This window comes from Drosophila subobscura, chromosome U (genome assembly GCF_008121235.1).
Source record: "Drosophila subobscura isolate 14011-0131.10 chromosome U, UCBerk_Dsub_1.0, whole genome shotgun sequence".
Lineage (NCBI taxonomy): Eukaryota > Metazoa > Arthropoda > Insecta > Diptera > Drosophilidae > Drosophila > Drosophila subobscura.
The window spans coordinates 6,571,129-6,585,915 of record NC_048534.1 but is presented as its reverse complement, the minus strand read 5'-3'; the positions used below and the strand labels follow the sequence as shown (position 1 = coordinate 6,585,915).

General features: G+C 47.0%; 5 protein-coding genes across 10 annotated transcripts; 3 read left to right on the top strand and 2 right to left on the bottom strand.

The window, feature by feature from the left end:
• Positions 1-122: 122 nt before the first annotated feature.
• LOC117902241 lies at positions 123-1,932 on the top strand. The gene is made up of 2 exons (XM_034813486.1): positions 123-1,101; positions 1,164-1,932. The coding sequence occupies exons 1-2, from the start codon at positions 439-441 to the stop codon at positions 1,800-1,802; spliced, it is 1,302 nt and encodes a 433-aa protein (XP_034669377.1). The 5' UTR covers positions 123-438; the 3' UTR covers positions 1,803-1,932.
• Positions 1,933-2,309: 377 nt separating this feature from the next.
• Positions 2,310-4,330, bottom strand: LOC117902240 (protein disulfide-isomerase A5). The gene is made up of 3 exons (XM_034813485.1): positions 3,495-4,330; positions 2,830-3,441; positions 2,310-2,769 (listed from the first exon to the last, which is right to left on the bottom strand). Exons 1-3 carry the CDS (start codon positions 4,153-4,155, stop codon positions 2,507-2,509), a joined length of 1,536 nt encoding a protein of 511 aa, XP_034669376.1. The 5' UTR covers positions 4,156-4,330; the 3' UTR covers positions 2,310-2,506.
• Positions 4,331-4,579: 249 nt separating this feature from the next.
• On the top strand, positions 4,580-7,856 carry LOC117900044 (coatomer subunit beta'). Its single transcript, XM_034810232.1, has 4 exons — positions 4,580-5,059; positions 5,133-5,752; positions 5,819-6,401; positions 6,464-7,856. The coding sequence occupies exons 1-4, from the start codon at positions 4,705-4,707 to the stop codon at positions 7,657-7,659; spliced, it is 2,754 nt and encodes a 917-aa protein (XP_034666123.1). The 5' UTR covers positions 4,580-4,704; the 3' UTR covers positions 7,660-7,856.
• A 1,675-nt stretch (positions 7,857-9,531) lies between these two features.
• On the top strand, positions 9,532-12,757 carry LOC117900046 (interferon-inducible double-stranded RNA-dependent protein kinase activator A homolog). 5 transcript variants are annotated; one of them, XM_034810235.1, is made up of 5 exons: positions 9,532-9,679; positions 9,811-10,737; positions 10,803-11,085; positions 11,890-12,027; positions 12,120-12,757. In XM_034810235.1, exons 2-5 carry the CDS (start codon positions 9,821-9,823, stop codon positions 12,363-12,365), a joined length of 1,584 nt encoding a protein of 527 aa, XP_034666126.1. In that variant the 5' UTR covers positions 9,532-9,679; positions 9,811-9,820; the 3' UTR covers positions 12,366-12,757. The 5 variants fall into 5 exon arrangements, with proteins under 5 accessions (XP_034666126.1, XP_034666124.1, XP_034666128.1 ...); XM_034810233.1 differs by having other exon boundaries at positions 12,117-12,757; XM_034810237.1 differs by lacking the exon at positions 11,890-12,027.
• A 356-nt stretch (positions 12,758-13,113) lies between these two features.
• Positions 13,114-14,622, bottom strand: LOC117900047 (inhibitor of growth protein 4). Of its 2 annotated transcripts, none has more exons than XM_034810239.1 (5): positions 14,480-14,622; positions 14,072-14,428; positions 13,793-14,013; positions 13,396-13,554; positions 13,114-13,335 (listed from the first exon to the last, which is right to left on the bottom strand). In XM_034810239.1, the coding sequence occupies exons 1-5, from the start codon at positions 14,514-14,516 to the stop codon at positions 13,234-13,236; spliced, it is 876 nt and encodes a 291-aa protein (XP_034666130.1). In that variant the 5' UTR covers positions 14,517-14,622; the 3' UTR covers positions 13,114-13,233. The 2 variants fall into 2 exon arrangements, with proteins under 2 accessions (XP_034666130.1, XP_034666131.1); XM_034810240.1 differs by having other exon boundaries at positions 13,194-13,335; positions 13,835-14,013.
• Between the last annotated feature and the right edge of the window lie 165 nt (positions 14,623-14,787).

Here is a 14,787-nt window from a genome sequence, read left to right as displayed (position 1 = left end):
AAGTGTAGAGCTGTCACGGTACATAAAATTGTGTAAATTATAGTTATATCCACATTGCTTTTAATGTTTCCACTCTCCTATCATTAGTGCTGTCAACTGCTCGAATTATGTCACATTTCACAGCACTTCACCCTGTAACGACACAACAACACCAACAATAACATAAGCATAGAAAATGTGCAGCATGCACGTTTTTTTAATTGGTTAGAATGATAAGCATAGCCATAACATAACCAACCACTCGTGCATTGGGACACCTGTCAAGTCGCTAGCAAGGGATACAGTATCAAAATTAGCAGTTTCAAGTCAACGAGTGTGACACAAGTGTGCGAGCAAATAATCGCGGAAGAACATTAACCACAGTGAGCTGCTGCCCCGTCCAACATTCAGCTGTTATGCAAGCAGGGGGCAGACAAGCAGACAATTGAATTAGCCGGCATGCTGCTCAATCGATTTGTCTTGGCAATCAAAACCCAATCCCGGGAAACTCTTCGCGCCTGGAGCTATCAGTGCGAGTCGATCTTCGCCCAACGCTCGCGGCGCATCCAGCAACTGCTGACATTCTATCAGTCGGTCTACGGCACACAGGGTCTCAAGCAGCTATGGCGCGCCTACTATCGCCGGGAGCTCCAGCCACCCATACGTGGATTAATGCTGAGCGCCGTGGGACTCATGGGACTGAACATAAAGCGGATGGGCAGCGACGGCTTTGACTGGAACAAGGAGCGTCTGTCGCTCTCCAACTTTGACATGTGCCGACGGGACATTGAGTTCATCAACACACTGCCCAATAACAAGCTGTGCGAGAGCTGCAAGGCCAAGAAAATGAAATACTGCTACTGTCAGCTGGGGAATCAAAGGTGTCGCAAGAGCGGTGCATCCATCCCGTCGACGAGCAAGCAGGGGCCGAGCCCAGGCTCCGGTCCGGACAATGGCTCCATACGCAACTGTCGCACACCCATTGGGTTGGATACTCGAGACGCGCCAGCTGGAGTGGTTCGGATTCAGGCCCAGGACGATCAGAAATGGGAGCCGTACTTTAGTAAAAACGAGTTTAGCATCTGGAGGCGGGAGGAACGCTCATCTTTGTACTCATATAAGGTAAACTTGAGCACAAATTGTGAAATTCATCGAATGTAATGCTTGTGGTTCCCTGCCAATAGGTTTATGCTCGATTTGATGACATCACAGCCGACGATTTCCTCCATGTGCAAACAGATCTTGACTATCGCCGACAGTGGGATGACACGGCCCTGAGACTGGAGCTGATAAGCGAGGACCCTGTTCCGGGTAGCAACTCGCATTTGATCTACTGGGAAATGCAGTGGCCCCGGTTGTTTGCGAACCGCGACTACGTCTACTGTCGACGCTACATCAAGGATGAGGCACGAAAAATGATATTCATTTGCAATCGGGGGGCCAAGCACGGCACATATCCAGCACTGTCCGGCAAGGTGAGGGTGACCGACTACTGGAGCTTGATGGTCATCAAGCCGTTCCGCGGATTCCACGAGCCTGGCCTGCATTTCATACTCACTTATTACGACGATCCTGGCATACCCATACCGCAGAACATCAAGTCGTGGGTGACGCAGAAGCAAATGCCCGAATTTCTAACCAAAATGTATGTGGCCACAAAGAACTATGCCTGCACGCGTGCCCTCAAAATGAAAGACATGTTCAATAGCTTTAATCTCATCAACGAGGACTACACGGCCAATGCCCAGCGTGGCAGCTGGCTGGGCAGCCTAAGCCGGAACAGTGTCAGCCACAGTCACGACGATGAGACAAAGAAGCGTTAAGTTAAGTTCGATCTCTTTGGTTTCCCCATCCACAAGGCTCCTAACCCCAAACAAAACAGACCCTCTGATCCGTTCTCCTATTTCTTGCGACCATTTCAACCCATTTTTGGCAAAAATAAACCTAAACCTATTTCTAGCATTAAAACCCGTTTCATAAAACACCACGGCAAAGCGAATGTGCAATATACGAGACACACCGGTGTGTGTATGCCTCAGTTGCTCCCATGAAATGTGTGCCACATGATTAAGGCTTTATACATACATCTACATAGCTATTGAATTCAAAATATATTACTTATAAGGTTAGATATTGTTTTAAAAGCAATTAGAAACTATTGAAACTACACATGTACAATAAAAGAATTGCAAAAATTATACAAACCCCATGGGAGATAATTAATACAGCAAGGAGAAGATCTCCTCTAACATTCTTCCATGCAAAAGGTATTGTCAGATAAGTAATATCAGAGGCATTCTCCCTTCCAGATGCACTCCAGAAATATCAAATGAAGCTTAAACATAATTTATTAGTAAGCCAAGGCGTGGGCATACACAAATTCATATATACTCTCCGGTTAAATGGTGGGAAATTAATTATATAAATGGAATACAACTAGGAATTATTACACGAACTGAGATTGCAAAAGTAGTGAGGAGGGATAGAGAGAAACTATCTATCGTTAGTTGAGTTCGTCGACAGCGTATCACAGCTCGGTGTGTTCCGTTGTGCTCGGCGGATTGTTCACGTAGGCGATAAAGTCCTTGCTGGTGCGTCCACCATTGTAGTCCAGCTTGATTTTGAGGTAGGAAAAGTACAGGATAGTGGGGTATCCACGGACATTGTATTTGGCACAGAGTGCGGAATGCTTGGTACAGTCAATGGCGGCAAATGCAACGCGTGGATCGTCCTGCAGCGCTATAGCAGCCGCTGTAAACTCCGGCTTGGTGTGTTTACAGTGTCCACACCCTGTGGAAAAGACAGAAATATTTATATTCGATCGCATTGTAGACTCATTTTCGAACTTACATGGCGCGTAGAACATGACCAGCGCATGCTTCTTGCGCTTCAGCGTCGAGCTGAAGGTCTCGTCATTGAGGAAGAGAACCTCTTTGCTATCCTCTTCCTCCTCCCATGCCTTCTCCGGCGGTGGAGGCGGAGGCGGCTCCCTGGGATCCCGCATAAAGTCCACAATTTTCGATGCTTCGCGCACATTGACATCAAACTTGTAGACGCCATTCGCAAAGTACTTGACCGTTGGGTAGCCCTTGACCTTGTGCTTCTCGGCGATCGGCTGCTCCTTGGTGGCATCCAAGGCAGCCAAGAGGCCGGGCACCTTCTGCTGCTTCATCTCCAACGCTGCCTTTTCATACTCGGGCTTCATGCGCTTGCAGTGGCCGCACCAGGGAGCATAGAACATGACCAGGGCTGACTTTTCGTCCTTCAGTGCGGGCTCAAAGCCTTGGCTAGTGAGATGAACTATCTCCGAGTTGGTATCCGCTGACCACTCCGGTTCCTTGGGCTTGGGCGTGGGCTTTGTATTCGGATTCAGCATGAATGCCACCAAGGCGTCCTTGGTGTTCTCCCCCTCGTAGGTGAAGCGAAGCTTGCCGTTCTCAAAGTAGATCAGTGTGGGGAATCCTGTGAATCGAAATGTTTAGGGTATGAACATACGAGAGGGCGGGGGGGCTTACCTGTTATGTTGAATAGTCTGCGCACGGGTGCATTCTCCTGGCGCTCCACGTTCATGGCTGCCAGCAGATAGCCACCCTGAGACTTGAGCTCAGTGGCCGCCTTGCCATAGTCGGGCTTCATTTTCTTACAGAAGCCACACCAGGGCACATAGAACATAACCAGCATGGGTCGTATGTCCTTGCGCAGGTGTTTCGTGAATGTGGCAGCATCACTGAAGTGCAGCACATCGACGCCTTCGGCATCCTCCTCCCATGGCAAGTCGCCGGACGGATCACGCATGAACGTGACTATCGAACCGACACTCACCTGTCGATCGTAGTCCTTGTGGTAGTCGCCATCTTTGTAGTGCTTCAGCGTGTACCGGTCCGGTGTGACTTTCAGCTTTTTACACAACTTCTTTCTGTCCTGCTGCCCACAGTCCACCAGCAACATGGTGCCCGTGCCGCGTATCGCCTCTGCAGCCTCACGGAACACCTTCAGTTCGCCGGCCGCTGCCTTGGCACTGGTCACATACAGAGCCAGGACATTGTTCTTGGTGCGCAGTAGTTTCTTAAAGTCCTTGTACTCGGACACGTCCTCCTGCACAGCGGAAGTTTTCGTCTTAGCGGCAACAAGTGCCACCAGCAGGAGGAGCAACACTATCCGGCCTGAGATCCACATCGGGGCTGTTCGCACTGCTCACTGAATGGGCTTTATGGGTTTATATTGAGGCGCTCTTTGTTCTGGTTACTGTGCAATTACATGTTTTATACAATTTTAAAGCGGCAATTACAATATATAGCCAAAATGAAGTGAGAAGAGGACGTGGACGTAGCGTAGGGTTGTTGAATGCAATCAAATGTATATCGATGATCGGCAGAGATGTATGGCTATCGATTTTTGTTTGTTTGATATTTGAATGCAACTGTTAAGCTGACAGTCAAAATGTAAAAACAGGTATAGCTTCATGGGGAAAATCATGCAGGGAGAGGGAGACATATATTTATATATATATATGTCCATTTGGCGGAACGACATACACTACTATCGATAGCATAACCGAACTACCGAACGTGGCAGGCGACAACTCTAGCACAGGTCTGACACATTAACAAGAGGGGAAGAAGAAGAAGACAGCAGTAGGCACAGCAAAAGAGTTTTCTTCATCTCGCCGCAATCAATTTACTATTCTTTGCACAGAGTTTGGGTTGGTTTACTTGATCAGCAGCGATGCCTCTCAAACTGGACATCAAGCGTCGCCTGACGTCGCGGTCGGATCGGGTCAAGTGTGTGGACTTGCATCCAGCCGAGCCGTGGATGTTGTGCGCCCTATACAATGGCCACGTACACATCATGAACTATGAAAACCAGCAAATGGTTAAAGATTTCGAGGTATGCGACGTCCCGGTACGCTCCGCCCGTTTCGTGGCACGCAAGAACTGGATCATCACCGGTTCGGATGATATGCAAATCCGTATTTTCAACTACAACACCCTGGAGAAGGTGCACTCGTATGAGGCGCACTCGGACTACCTGCGCTGCATTGCCGTACATCCCACGCAGCCACTCGTGCTGACCAGTAGCGGTAGGTTACACAGCACTAATCTGCTCATTCCATACTAACTTTGGTTTCACTTTCCTACCTCGGATTGCATCAGATGACATGCTCATCAAGTTGTGGAACTGGGAGAAGCTGTGGGCTTGCCAGCGTGTCTTCGAGGGTCACACCCACTACGTGATGCAGATCGTGTTCAATCCCAAGGACAACAATACATTTGCCTCTGCCTCGTTGGACCGCACGGTCAAGGTCTGGCAGCTGGGCTCCAATTTTGCCAATTTTACGCTGGAGGGTCACGAAAAGGGCGTCAACTGCGTCGATTATTATCATGGCGGTGATAAGCCCTACTTGATTTCGGGCGCCGACGATCGCCTGGTCAAGATCTGGGACTACCAGAACAAGACGTGCGTGCAAACATTGGAGGGACACGCACAGAACATTTCTGCCGTCTGTTTCCATCCCGAGCTGCCGATTGTGCTGACAGGCTCCGAGGACGGCACTGTTCGCATCTGGCATTCCGGCACTTACCGCCTGGAGACCTGCCTCAACTATGGCTTCGAGCGCGTTTGGACCATTTCCAGCATGCGTGGCACCAACAACGTGGCCCTCGGCTATGATGAGGGCTCCATCATCATCAAGGTGGGCCGCGAGGAGCCAGCCATGTCCATGGATGTGGTGGGTGGTAAAATCGTTTGGGCCAAACACTCTGAAATGCAGCAGGTGAGTCGGGGCCATCTAATCCTTGTGCTGTCGCAGCATTAACTGAGCTTTTTTTTGCTCCTGCAGGTGAATCTAAAGACCATTGCTGACGGCACTGAGATTAAGGATGGCGAACGCTTGCCCGTTGCCGTTAAGGACATGGGCGCCTGCGAGATCTACCCACAGACGATTGCCCATAATCCCAATGGCCGCTTTGTAGTTGTCTGCGGCGATGGCGAGTACATAATCTACACATCGATGGCGCTGCGCAACAAGGCTTTTGGATCGGCCCAGGAGTTCGTTTGGGCACTGGAGAGCAACGAGTATGCCATACGGGAGAACAATGGCACTGTCCGGCTGTTCCGCAACTTCAAGGAGCGCAAGAGCTTTACGCCCGAGTATGGGGCAGAGAGTATTTATGGTGGCTACTACTTTGGCGTGAAGACCTCGTCGGGACTGGCCTTCTACGACTGGGAGACCCTGCAGCTGGTGCGTCGCATTGAGGTGCAGCCAAAGAATGTGTTCTGGAATGAGAGTGGCAGCCTCGTCTGCCTGGCCACAGACGATTCGTACTTCATACTGGGCGTGGACACGGCCCAAGTGGCCAATGCCGTCGAATCCAAGGAGGGTCTAGAGGATGATGGTGTGGAGAGTGCCTTCAATGTGTTAGGTAAGACCACAGTTAAGATCTGCCAAGACCAACATCTAACGTTCTTTTTATATGATTTGCAGGCGAGGTCTCTGAATCTGTAAAGACGGGTCTGTGGGTCGGCGACTGCTTCATCTATACGAACTCTGTGAATCGCATCAACTATTATGTGGGTGGCGAAATTGTCACCGTATCGCATTTGGATCGCACCATGTACTTGCTGGGCTACGTGCCCAAGGACAACCGCTTGTATTTGGGCGACAAGGAGCTGAACGTGATCAGCTTCTGCCTGCAGCTGTCGGTGCTGGAATACCAGACGGCCGTCATGCGTCGCGACTTTGAGCGGGCTGATCAGGTGCTGCCGACCATACCCAAGGAGCATCGCACACGAGTGGCACACTTTCTGGAGAAGCAGGGCTTCAAATCGCAGGCTCTGCAGGTCTCCACCGATGCTGATCACAAGTTTGACCTGGCCTTGCAGATCGATGAGCTGGACATTGCCCTGAAGCTGGCCCGCGAGGCGGAGAACTCCCAGAAATGGTCACAGCTGGCGGATGTGGCGGCGCGCAAGAATAACATGGCGCTAGTCCAGGAATGCATGAGGAAGGCGAATGACTTCAGTGGCTTGCTGCTGCTCTCTACGGCCTCGGGCGATGCACAGATGCTCGAGGAGGTGGAGGCTGTCTCCTCTGTGATGGCACGTCACAACGCCTCCTTCCTGGCCGCATTCCTGCGGTCGGATGTGCACCGCTGCCTCGACCTTCTCATCGAAAACAACCGCTTGCCTGAGGCGGCATTCTTTGCCCGAACCTATCTGCCCAGCCAGATGTCGCGTGTGGTGGAGCTGTGGCGCGAGGAGCTGGGCAAGGTGAACGAGAAGGCCGGCCAGTCACTGGCCGATCCAGCTCAGTATACAAATCTCTTTCCTGGGCTCACCGATGCCCTGCGCGTGGAGCAGCATCTGCAGGAGGAGAGGACACGCAGAGTGCCAGCCCGCTTGGCTGGACAGCTGCCCTTGAATAGCGAGCGCAACCCTCTCGAGGAACTGAACTCGGCCGAGCGGCAGAGTGGAGGCCAGCCGGAGGAGAAAATAAAGGCGGCCCCTGTCTCCGCCCCTGTTCCCGTGGTCAGCTCTGTCCAGGAAGCAAGCTCTGCCGCCAACGTTGTGGACGACGACGATGATGACGACCTCGACCTAGAGATTGACGGCATAACGCTGGATGATAACATCGATACGACAGATGTCAATCTCGATGATGACTTCTTAAGCGACGATTAGATGGAGCAGGGCAGAGGAGGTGGCGCTCGCCAGATTTAGAAATACTATAAAATTCTTCGTTTATTGCTAGGGGAGTCCCACACGAGCATTTCAAGCTACACAATTCCGCGCATGCAATCGCATTTGATTTGATTGAATGTTGTTTCCCGTGCATTACCTATACAACAGTAAAATAAATATATAATATGTACAACCAATGGAGCAATAAATATATTAAACACATCCGATAAGGCGGGAAACCGATAACAACGATCGTTATCGGTAGGGATATTGACGGAAAAATGTACAAGCCAACAAGGAACTCAATAGAAAAAGAGGAAGGGTGTATGGCATAGCATATCTACTTAACACCAAGTAGATTTGGTTTTACTATTTCTGGCTTTGATTGCAAATAGAGCAAAGGACGCAATTTTCTATGTATTGGATATGCTACATGAAAACATAACCCGTTGCAGGAGTACCCCTAACTGACTGCCAGAGCTTGGAAACCTGATTTACTGATAGACATTAAAGTATATTAAATAAATTAATTAATAAATTAAACATGTCTATGCTTGCAGTATCCGGTAAGGTATGGTAAGTGCTTCAGGGGAAAGATAACGTGGTTATTTATGTTTTGTACAAGCGGCTGTCACCTGTTTAAATACAACGGGACTAACTGACTTAAATACGATTTTTTCTCGGTATATTAATGGGTTTTTTTCTAACATGAGAAGATATATTTCGGCAAATGGAGGGTCAGTATCAGTGTTGCCAACATAAAAAAAGCTAAACTAGATTTTCGAAAAAGCTAGAAATAAGGAGACAATTTTGACGGAAGCTAAAAAAACGCTGGAATAACGCCAAATTAACTTGGGAACTTGAATTCCCGCTACACGTTCTTTTACAATATTTTACCCTTACATCTAGTGGGAAAATAGCTAAACTAGCAGCGCTGCTGACTTCATTCCCACTTACGTTGAATTCCATCACCACTTACGTATTTTACCGTTGGTAACATAAATTGTACGGGCCACCAACATGCTGCGAAATTTAATCAGCAATGTTCCCCAACATGGGGAACAGCACTGAATTTTTTATTTTTTTTTAAACTTTTTATTTAAGATCTGTCTTTTTTCGCAGACAATTATTAAATTTCCTCTCTGGGTACTTGGCAATCTTATTTCAGTTATCATTATTAGCAATTATCATTACTAGCATTTGAACCGCTGACGTTTGTTCGGTTCGGTTGTGGCAGCCAGATGAGAACTTAACGCTCAGCACCATGGCTTGGGGCACTGAATAGGGAATTGTTGGAAGTCACTGGCTCCAAACAAGTCAATCTGTGTTGGTGAGCCATCTCAACGAAATTTAGCAGATTATAGATACCGAGAATGTATCTAGATCGGTAGAAAATGTATGGTTACATAGAAAACAAATGAAAAGTTAAAAGCATGTCAGTCTAAGACAAAGTCATTGTTAATGTTTAACAGCAGCTGGTAAAATGTAATTATAATGATAATAATATTAATAGGGCACACAAGTTCCCATACTATACTTTACCTACCAGTTAGTCAGCAACAAATTGTCAAATTACGTAACATTCTATTCCCACCCACGTAACTTTTAATGCTATTTTTTTTTGGTTGACCTTTACAGTATTAACCTTGTTTTGCAACCAATCCAACAAATGTAAGTCATTCAAATCAGCCAATCTTGTAGAGAATCAAATGATAATTCGAGTAAAATTACAATTTAAGAGCTGAGGGTCTTAATTAGCTGGTAATATTAAACAGAAGATTTAAGTCGAGGAAAATGATTTTAGAATTACGGTAAATTTACAGAATATTTAGAAAATGAGAGGGTTTATTTCGGAATATATCCGAGGCTCTATCGATATATCTGATCGATAGTTCCGCGGTCACGCTGAATAAATCCGACCACGACTCGATTTTGCTGTATTTTATTTAAAAATAAATTATTAACCAAGGCGTTAATAAATTATTATTAAATAAAAGGCAGTTAAAATCGGTCATCAGCCGTAAGTAATCAAATCCCACCAGAGGCCTCACCACACTCTGCCAAGGGGAGCAGTTTGGCAGCTCCGATTCCCACCCGAGTCTGGGCACGGCCGTAAAAATATTGATTTTTCAGCAACATAAATTTTCACAGTCAGATACGTATGGAATACAATTTCGAAAATATGGAGCAGACAAACTACCATGGTCACGGTATGTCACACCAGCTGCAGAACATGCATCACCAACAGAACCAAAACCAGAACCAGAATCAGGTGCACCAGCAGATGCAGATGCAGCGGCCGCAGCAACTGCAGCTCTCACAAGATCAGCAGCCATCATCGCAGCACCCAATGCAGCAAATGCAGCCACCGCAGCATCCAATGCAGCCACCGCAGCACCCAATGCAGCAGCAGCCACTAGGGCATCCAATGCAGCAGCAGCAGCAGCAACCAACATCGGCGCAGCCACCCCAGACTGGCTTTGCTCCCCGTCGACAGTATGATACTCCGGGCAGTTCTGCAGCTGCTGGCTTGACAAATGGCAACGTCGAAGGGTCCACCACAAGGACGCAACGTTCGAGCAAAGTCAAGAAGGAGAAGTCGTCGACAGGACAGCCACCGCAATCGCAGTCGCAGCCACAGGAACAGGCACAGCAGCAGCCGATCCAGCTGCAGTTGAGCGAAGTAGATGCGGGGGCATCATCGACCGACGAGGCAATCGCTTTTGTCAGCGAAACCGATGCCAATGGGCTGGCCATGAAAACGCCCGTCAGCATTCTGCAGGAGATCCTCAGTCGGCGTGGCATTACTCCTGGTTACGAGCTGGTCCAAATCGAAGGCGCCATACATGAGCCAACGTTTCGCTTTCGCGTGTCATTCAAGGACAAGGACACGCCCTTCACGGCCATGGGAGCCGGACGCTCAAAAAAGGAGGCCAAACATGCCGCCGCTCGTGCTCTGATTGACAAACTGATGGGCACCCAGCTGGCCGAGGCTACGAACAGCGCCGCCGCCGCAGCTGTAACTGATCCCACGGCATCCGGCAGTGGTGGAGATTGCCCAAATGCAGCAATTGGCGAGTAAGTGTAATACGCGCAAAAGCGTACTCCATGGAGAGAAAAACATTTAGTTTTTGTCTCTGCAGCGCCAGCGATAAGATTGTGGGCAATCCGATTGGTTTGCTGCAGGAGTTGTGCATGCAGCGCCGGTGGCCGCCGCCATCGTATGACACTGTAACCGCAATGGGTCTGCCGCATGAGCGGCTCTTCACCATTGCCTGCACCATACTGCAGAATCGAGAGATTGGCAAGGGGAAGAGCAAGAAGATTGCCAAACGTTTGGCCGCCCACAAGATGTGGAGTCACCTGCAGGAAACGCCCATCGATGCAGCCAAAATACCAGACGTCTGCAACGAGCTGGAGGGCGATGTGAGTACACCACAGAACTCATCTTACAAAAGTGTCTCTGCGAACTTAGAATTGCTTGAGATCTAGAGGGGGAAAATGTTTTAAAAACAAAAGAAACGAGTAGGAACGTGTGAGACGCTTCTTAAGCGTGACAACTTTTATACCCGGTACTCAGTAATAAATCTGTACCTTAGTGGATTTTTCAAATTTTACATTTAAAATTTTTTTTACATATGTCATCTACATCTACATACATCACTTATCATGCCAAAACGGTCTTTTAGCTCGCCCCCCTCCCCAAGAGCCGCACACTGCTCGAAGCAGAGTGTGGAATGATAGAATGTGCAAAAAAAGCAGCTTGACGGGGTGGCGGTAGCCAATTCAATTTAATTTCTTCATTCTGAATATAGTAATGATCCAATCTGATCCCAATTCGGTAGGGCTTCTACGCAAATACAATTTATCCTATATACTCTTCGAGTGCCGGGTATAAAAACATGACACACGCACAACACTGCATGATGTTGGCATGATTTTGTTTACCATAATATATTGTATATTTTCTGTCAAATGTCAATTAAATTGATTGTAGATCTAACCCGCTGCATTTTATTTATAATTACACTTGAACAGATTTATATTCCTTTACTTCTGTTTGTTGTGTTTAAGTAGTTTTTTTTTTAAATTTAGTTCCCTAGCTGCAATTATTTGTTGTCTAAACTCGTACTCCCAAGTGATATATTTCAACTCACCATTTAACTTTTGAGATTGTTTGTGGTGTAACGAATTGTAACGAAACAGAAAACGCTGCGCTCTTATTTACAGTCCCGCATTAACGATAATTATTATGGTGATTTGAAAGATATCACTGTGCCGACGCTGACCACGCAGCACAGTAACAAAGTGTCACAGTTCCACAAGACCCTGAAAAATGCGACGGGCAAGAAACTGCTTAAACTACAGGTAATTGGCACAGCAGCACTCCTTACATTGCATTCTACATTTAGATTATATATATTTATTCTATAATCTTTTCATTCATTTCATTTCAGAAAACTTGCCTGAAGAATGCCTCGGTTGATCATCCCAAGCTACTGACAGACATTGCAGCCGAGAACCAGTTTGAGGTCACCTACGTGGACATCGAGGAGAAGACGTTCACGGGTCAGTTTCAGTGCTTGGTGCAGCTGTCCACGCTGCCCGTGGGCGTTTGCCACGGCACTGGGCCAACATCGCGGGATGCTCAACGCCACGCTGCTCAAAATGCGCTCGAGTATCTGAAGATAATGACCAAAAAGTAAACAGCAAAAGCAAAATTCAAGCGCACATCGATTCGGTAGCTCTTGGCAAACAAAACTAGGCTTTGTTAGGCGTTTTTCCTTCTCATTTATCCTTCCCGATTTCTTATTTATATTTACAGTTAAATTTGATTATTTACGTGTGCAAAATGCCGCGCAGTTTTTTGACTATTTGAAGCCCATTGAAAAGATTTGAAAATTTGTAAAATTAAGAATAAAGAAAAATATAATAAAGATACTACAGAAACCACTGAATCATCGATAGATTCTTCTACGGAGAATTCATAGAAGATAACATACAACAACCAAATACATGTCTTGTGCTGAATTGTTTTGAAAATCTGTAAAGCTTAACAACAAACTAAAATACAATAAAGATACTACAGAAACTACAAGTCTTTGCATTTCGTGGTCATTACAATAAAGATAATACAGAAACTGCAAGTCTTCGATAGATTCTTCGTGTAGAACGCTTAGCAGGGAATATACAACAACCCAATGCATGTCATGTGCATGAAAATCTGATTTGGACACCTGTAAACTTTAGAAACAAACTAAAATGCACTAAAGATACTAAAGAAACTACTGATCTTCGACGGAGAATGCATAGCAGGTAACACAACAAACCAAACGCACGTCGTGTGCATGAAAATCTTCAAAATTTAACAACAAACTAAAATGCCATGAAGATACTACCGAAACTACAAGCAAATTAGGCTGATTCTTCTATAAAAACCAAATACATGCCGTGTGCATTATCGATACACATTTATGCTTCACACTGGCAGGTAGACAGACCTTTATTTAAAATTGTAAATGTACTTAAACTAGCTAGCGACTAAAATGATGTTCCTACTATTGGCGAATTGTTCTATTTCTTTTTGCGATCCTGCGTACACTTGGGGCAGAACCACTTGCCCTTGGGCTTCGTTGTAAGACCGACGCAGGCAAAGTGGAACCATTCGATGGGGCACTGCAAAGAGAGAATAGAATTAAGTAAGAGGTTTCCGAATGGATTGGTGGCTACACTCACATCGGGATTATCGCAGCCAATCATTTCGCCATAGGAGACCTGATGGCATAGGCAGTACGTTGGTTCATTCGGATCCACGGGCATGTCCATAACATCGCTGGGATGTGTGGCCGCCGTATGGCAGGAGTCCTTCTCCGAGTCATCCGCCTCGACGACTTTCTGTGGGTTCAAAGGTGAGCAAAGAGTGGGCAGTGAGTAGGGGATTACAAATGGTTTGACACGTGCAAAGATAGTGAGGGAAAAATGAGCAATGCAACTGATAGAAATTATGAGTTGGGAGTGGAGTTGTGGGGGGATCTATGTGTTTACCAGGAGGACGGACTACGAAACGACAGGCAAATCTCAAACTAAAATTCTAATTGAATTCATAGACAAAATGTTGATGATGATGAATTACCTTTTGTGCGCCCCCCTTGCGTGTTTCTTTTTCTTGATTTACCTTTGACTTTTTCTTTTTGGTACCTTGGCCACCAGCATTGCTGCTAGAGTTGAGGCTAACATTGGCATTGGTTTGGGTGCTGCCACCACCCCCGCCGCCACGCCCCGTTTCCTCATCCGAGGAGGCGGACTTTTTCTTTTTACCCGTCACCTTACTGTCCTTTGCCTTCTTTCGACCCTCTGCAATGACCAGAAAATATGACAAAATGCATCCTCAATGGGGGCACCCCACACTTACTTTTGGCCACAGCCTCCTCGGATTTGGCGCGCGTGGACGAGGCCTTCTCTTGTATCTCCCCCTCGAAGCGCGCCAAATCATTGTCCAGGCGGCGTATCTGCTTGTCCACCAGCTCGTACGTCTGTATGGCCAGCTGCACTTTGTCGTCGCTGTATTCCTTGGCCTTGCCAAACAGCGCCTTGATATCCTCCAGGCGCTCCTTGCGCTCCTCCTCGCACAGCGGCCCGCTCTCGGCCAGCTTGCGCATAAAGTCTTTTGCATGGCTGTCAATGCTCTTCATGGCCGTTTGTGCGCGATCGTCCAGTTTCCGCATCAGCTTAAAGTTTCGCTCCAATTCGGTGGGCAGACTCTCCAATCCTGCATGAAATTGGTTACACTCAGGCACTTTAACGCTATTAACGAGCTCACCATCCAGATAGTTTTCCAAGTACATGGCGGAGGACATTTTTGTGCCAAGCTTTGTCGAATATATTTATAAATTTACAAATAAATAAAGGAACAAGCGTCTATTTACGATGCAATGCAAGAACCAGCTGTTCATGAAGTAAATATATAAGGAGGTCCCATCGGGCCCGTTTGTCACGTATTTATGCTGCTTGTGAGTGCGAAAGAAACGAAACTATCGAGTGATGATTAACCCTATTATGGCATGGGGTTTAAAGTTGCCCATTACAAGGTAACCAGCCAATGTTTTTTTTTTAACTTGATTTTTCAAT

What these genes read in the sequence shown, in the direction of transcription:
- LOC117902240 (XM_034813485.1), bottom strand. Translation starts at nt 4,155, where the DNA reads ATGTGGATCTCAGGCCGGATAGTGTTGCTCCTCCTGCTGGTGGCACTT. An exon ending in CAGACTATTCAACATAACAG is followed by an intron (nt 3,442 to 3,494) that starts GTAAGCCCCCCC and finishes TTCGATTCACAG; the next exon opens with GATTCCCCACACTGATCTAC. An exon ending in GGTCATGTTCTACGCGCCAT is followed by an intron (nt 2,770 to 2,829) that starts GTAAGTTCGAAA and finishes TCTTTTCCACAG; the next exon opens with GGTGTGGACACTGTAAACAC.
- LOC117900044 (XM_034810232.1), top strand. Translation starts at nt 4,705, where the DNA reads ATGCCTCTCAAACTGGACATCAAGCGTCGCCTGACGTCGCGGTCGGAT. An exon ending in AACACTCTGAAATGCAGCAG is followed by an intron (nt 5,753 to 5,818) that starts GTGAGTCGGGGC and finishes TTGCTCCTGCAG; the next exon opens with GTGAATCTAAAGACCATTGC. An exon ending in GAGTGCCTTCAATGTGTTAG is followed by an intron (nt 6,402 to 6,463) that starts GTAAGACCACAG and finishes TATGATTTGCAG; the next exon opens with GCGAGGTCTCTGAATCTGTA.
- LOC117900047 (XM_034810239.1), bottom strand. Translation starts at nt 14,516, where the DNA reads ATGTCCTCCGCCATGTACTTGGAAAACTATCTGGATG. An exon ending in GCAAGGGGGGCGCACAAAAG is followed by an intron (nt 13,555 to 13,792) that starts GTAATTCATCAT and finishes TTGAACCCACAG; the next exon opens with AAAGTCGTCGAGGCGGATGA. An exon ending in TTGGCTGCGATAATCCCGAT is followed by an intron (nt 13,336 to 13,395) that starts GTGAGTGTAGCC and finishes CTCTCTTTGCAG; the next exon opens with TGCCCCATCGAATGGTTCCA.
- LOC117900046 (XM_034810233.1), top strand. Translation starts at nt 9,821, where the DNA reads ATGGAATACAATTTCGAAAATATGGAGCAGACAAACTACCATGGTCAC. An exon ending in GCAACGAGCTGGAGGGCGAT is followed by an intron (nt 11,086 to 11,889) that starts GTGAGTACACCA and finishes TCTTATTTACAG; the next exon opens with TCCCGCATTAACGATAATTA. An exon ending in AGAAACTGCTTAAACTACAG is followed by an intron (nt 12,028 to 12,116) that starts GTAATTGGCACA and finishes ATTTCATTTCAG; the next exon opens with AAAACTTGCCTGAAGAATGC.
- LOC117902241 (XM_034813486.1), top strand. Translation starts at nt 439, where the DNA reads ATGCTGCTCAATCGATTTGTCTTGGCAATCAAAACCCAATCCCGGGAA. An exon ending in CATCTTTGTACTCATATAAG is followed by an intron (nt 1,102 to 1,163) that starts GTAAACTTGAGC and finishes CCCTGCCAATAG; the next exon opens with GTTTATGCTCGATTTGATGA.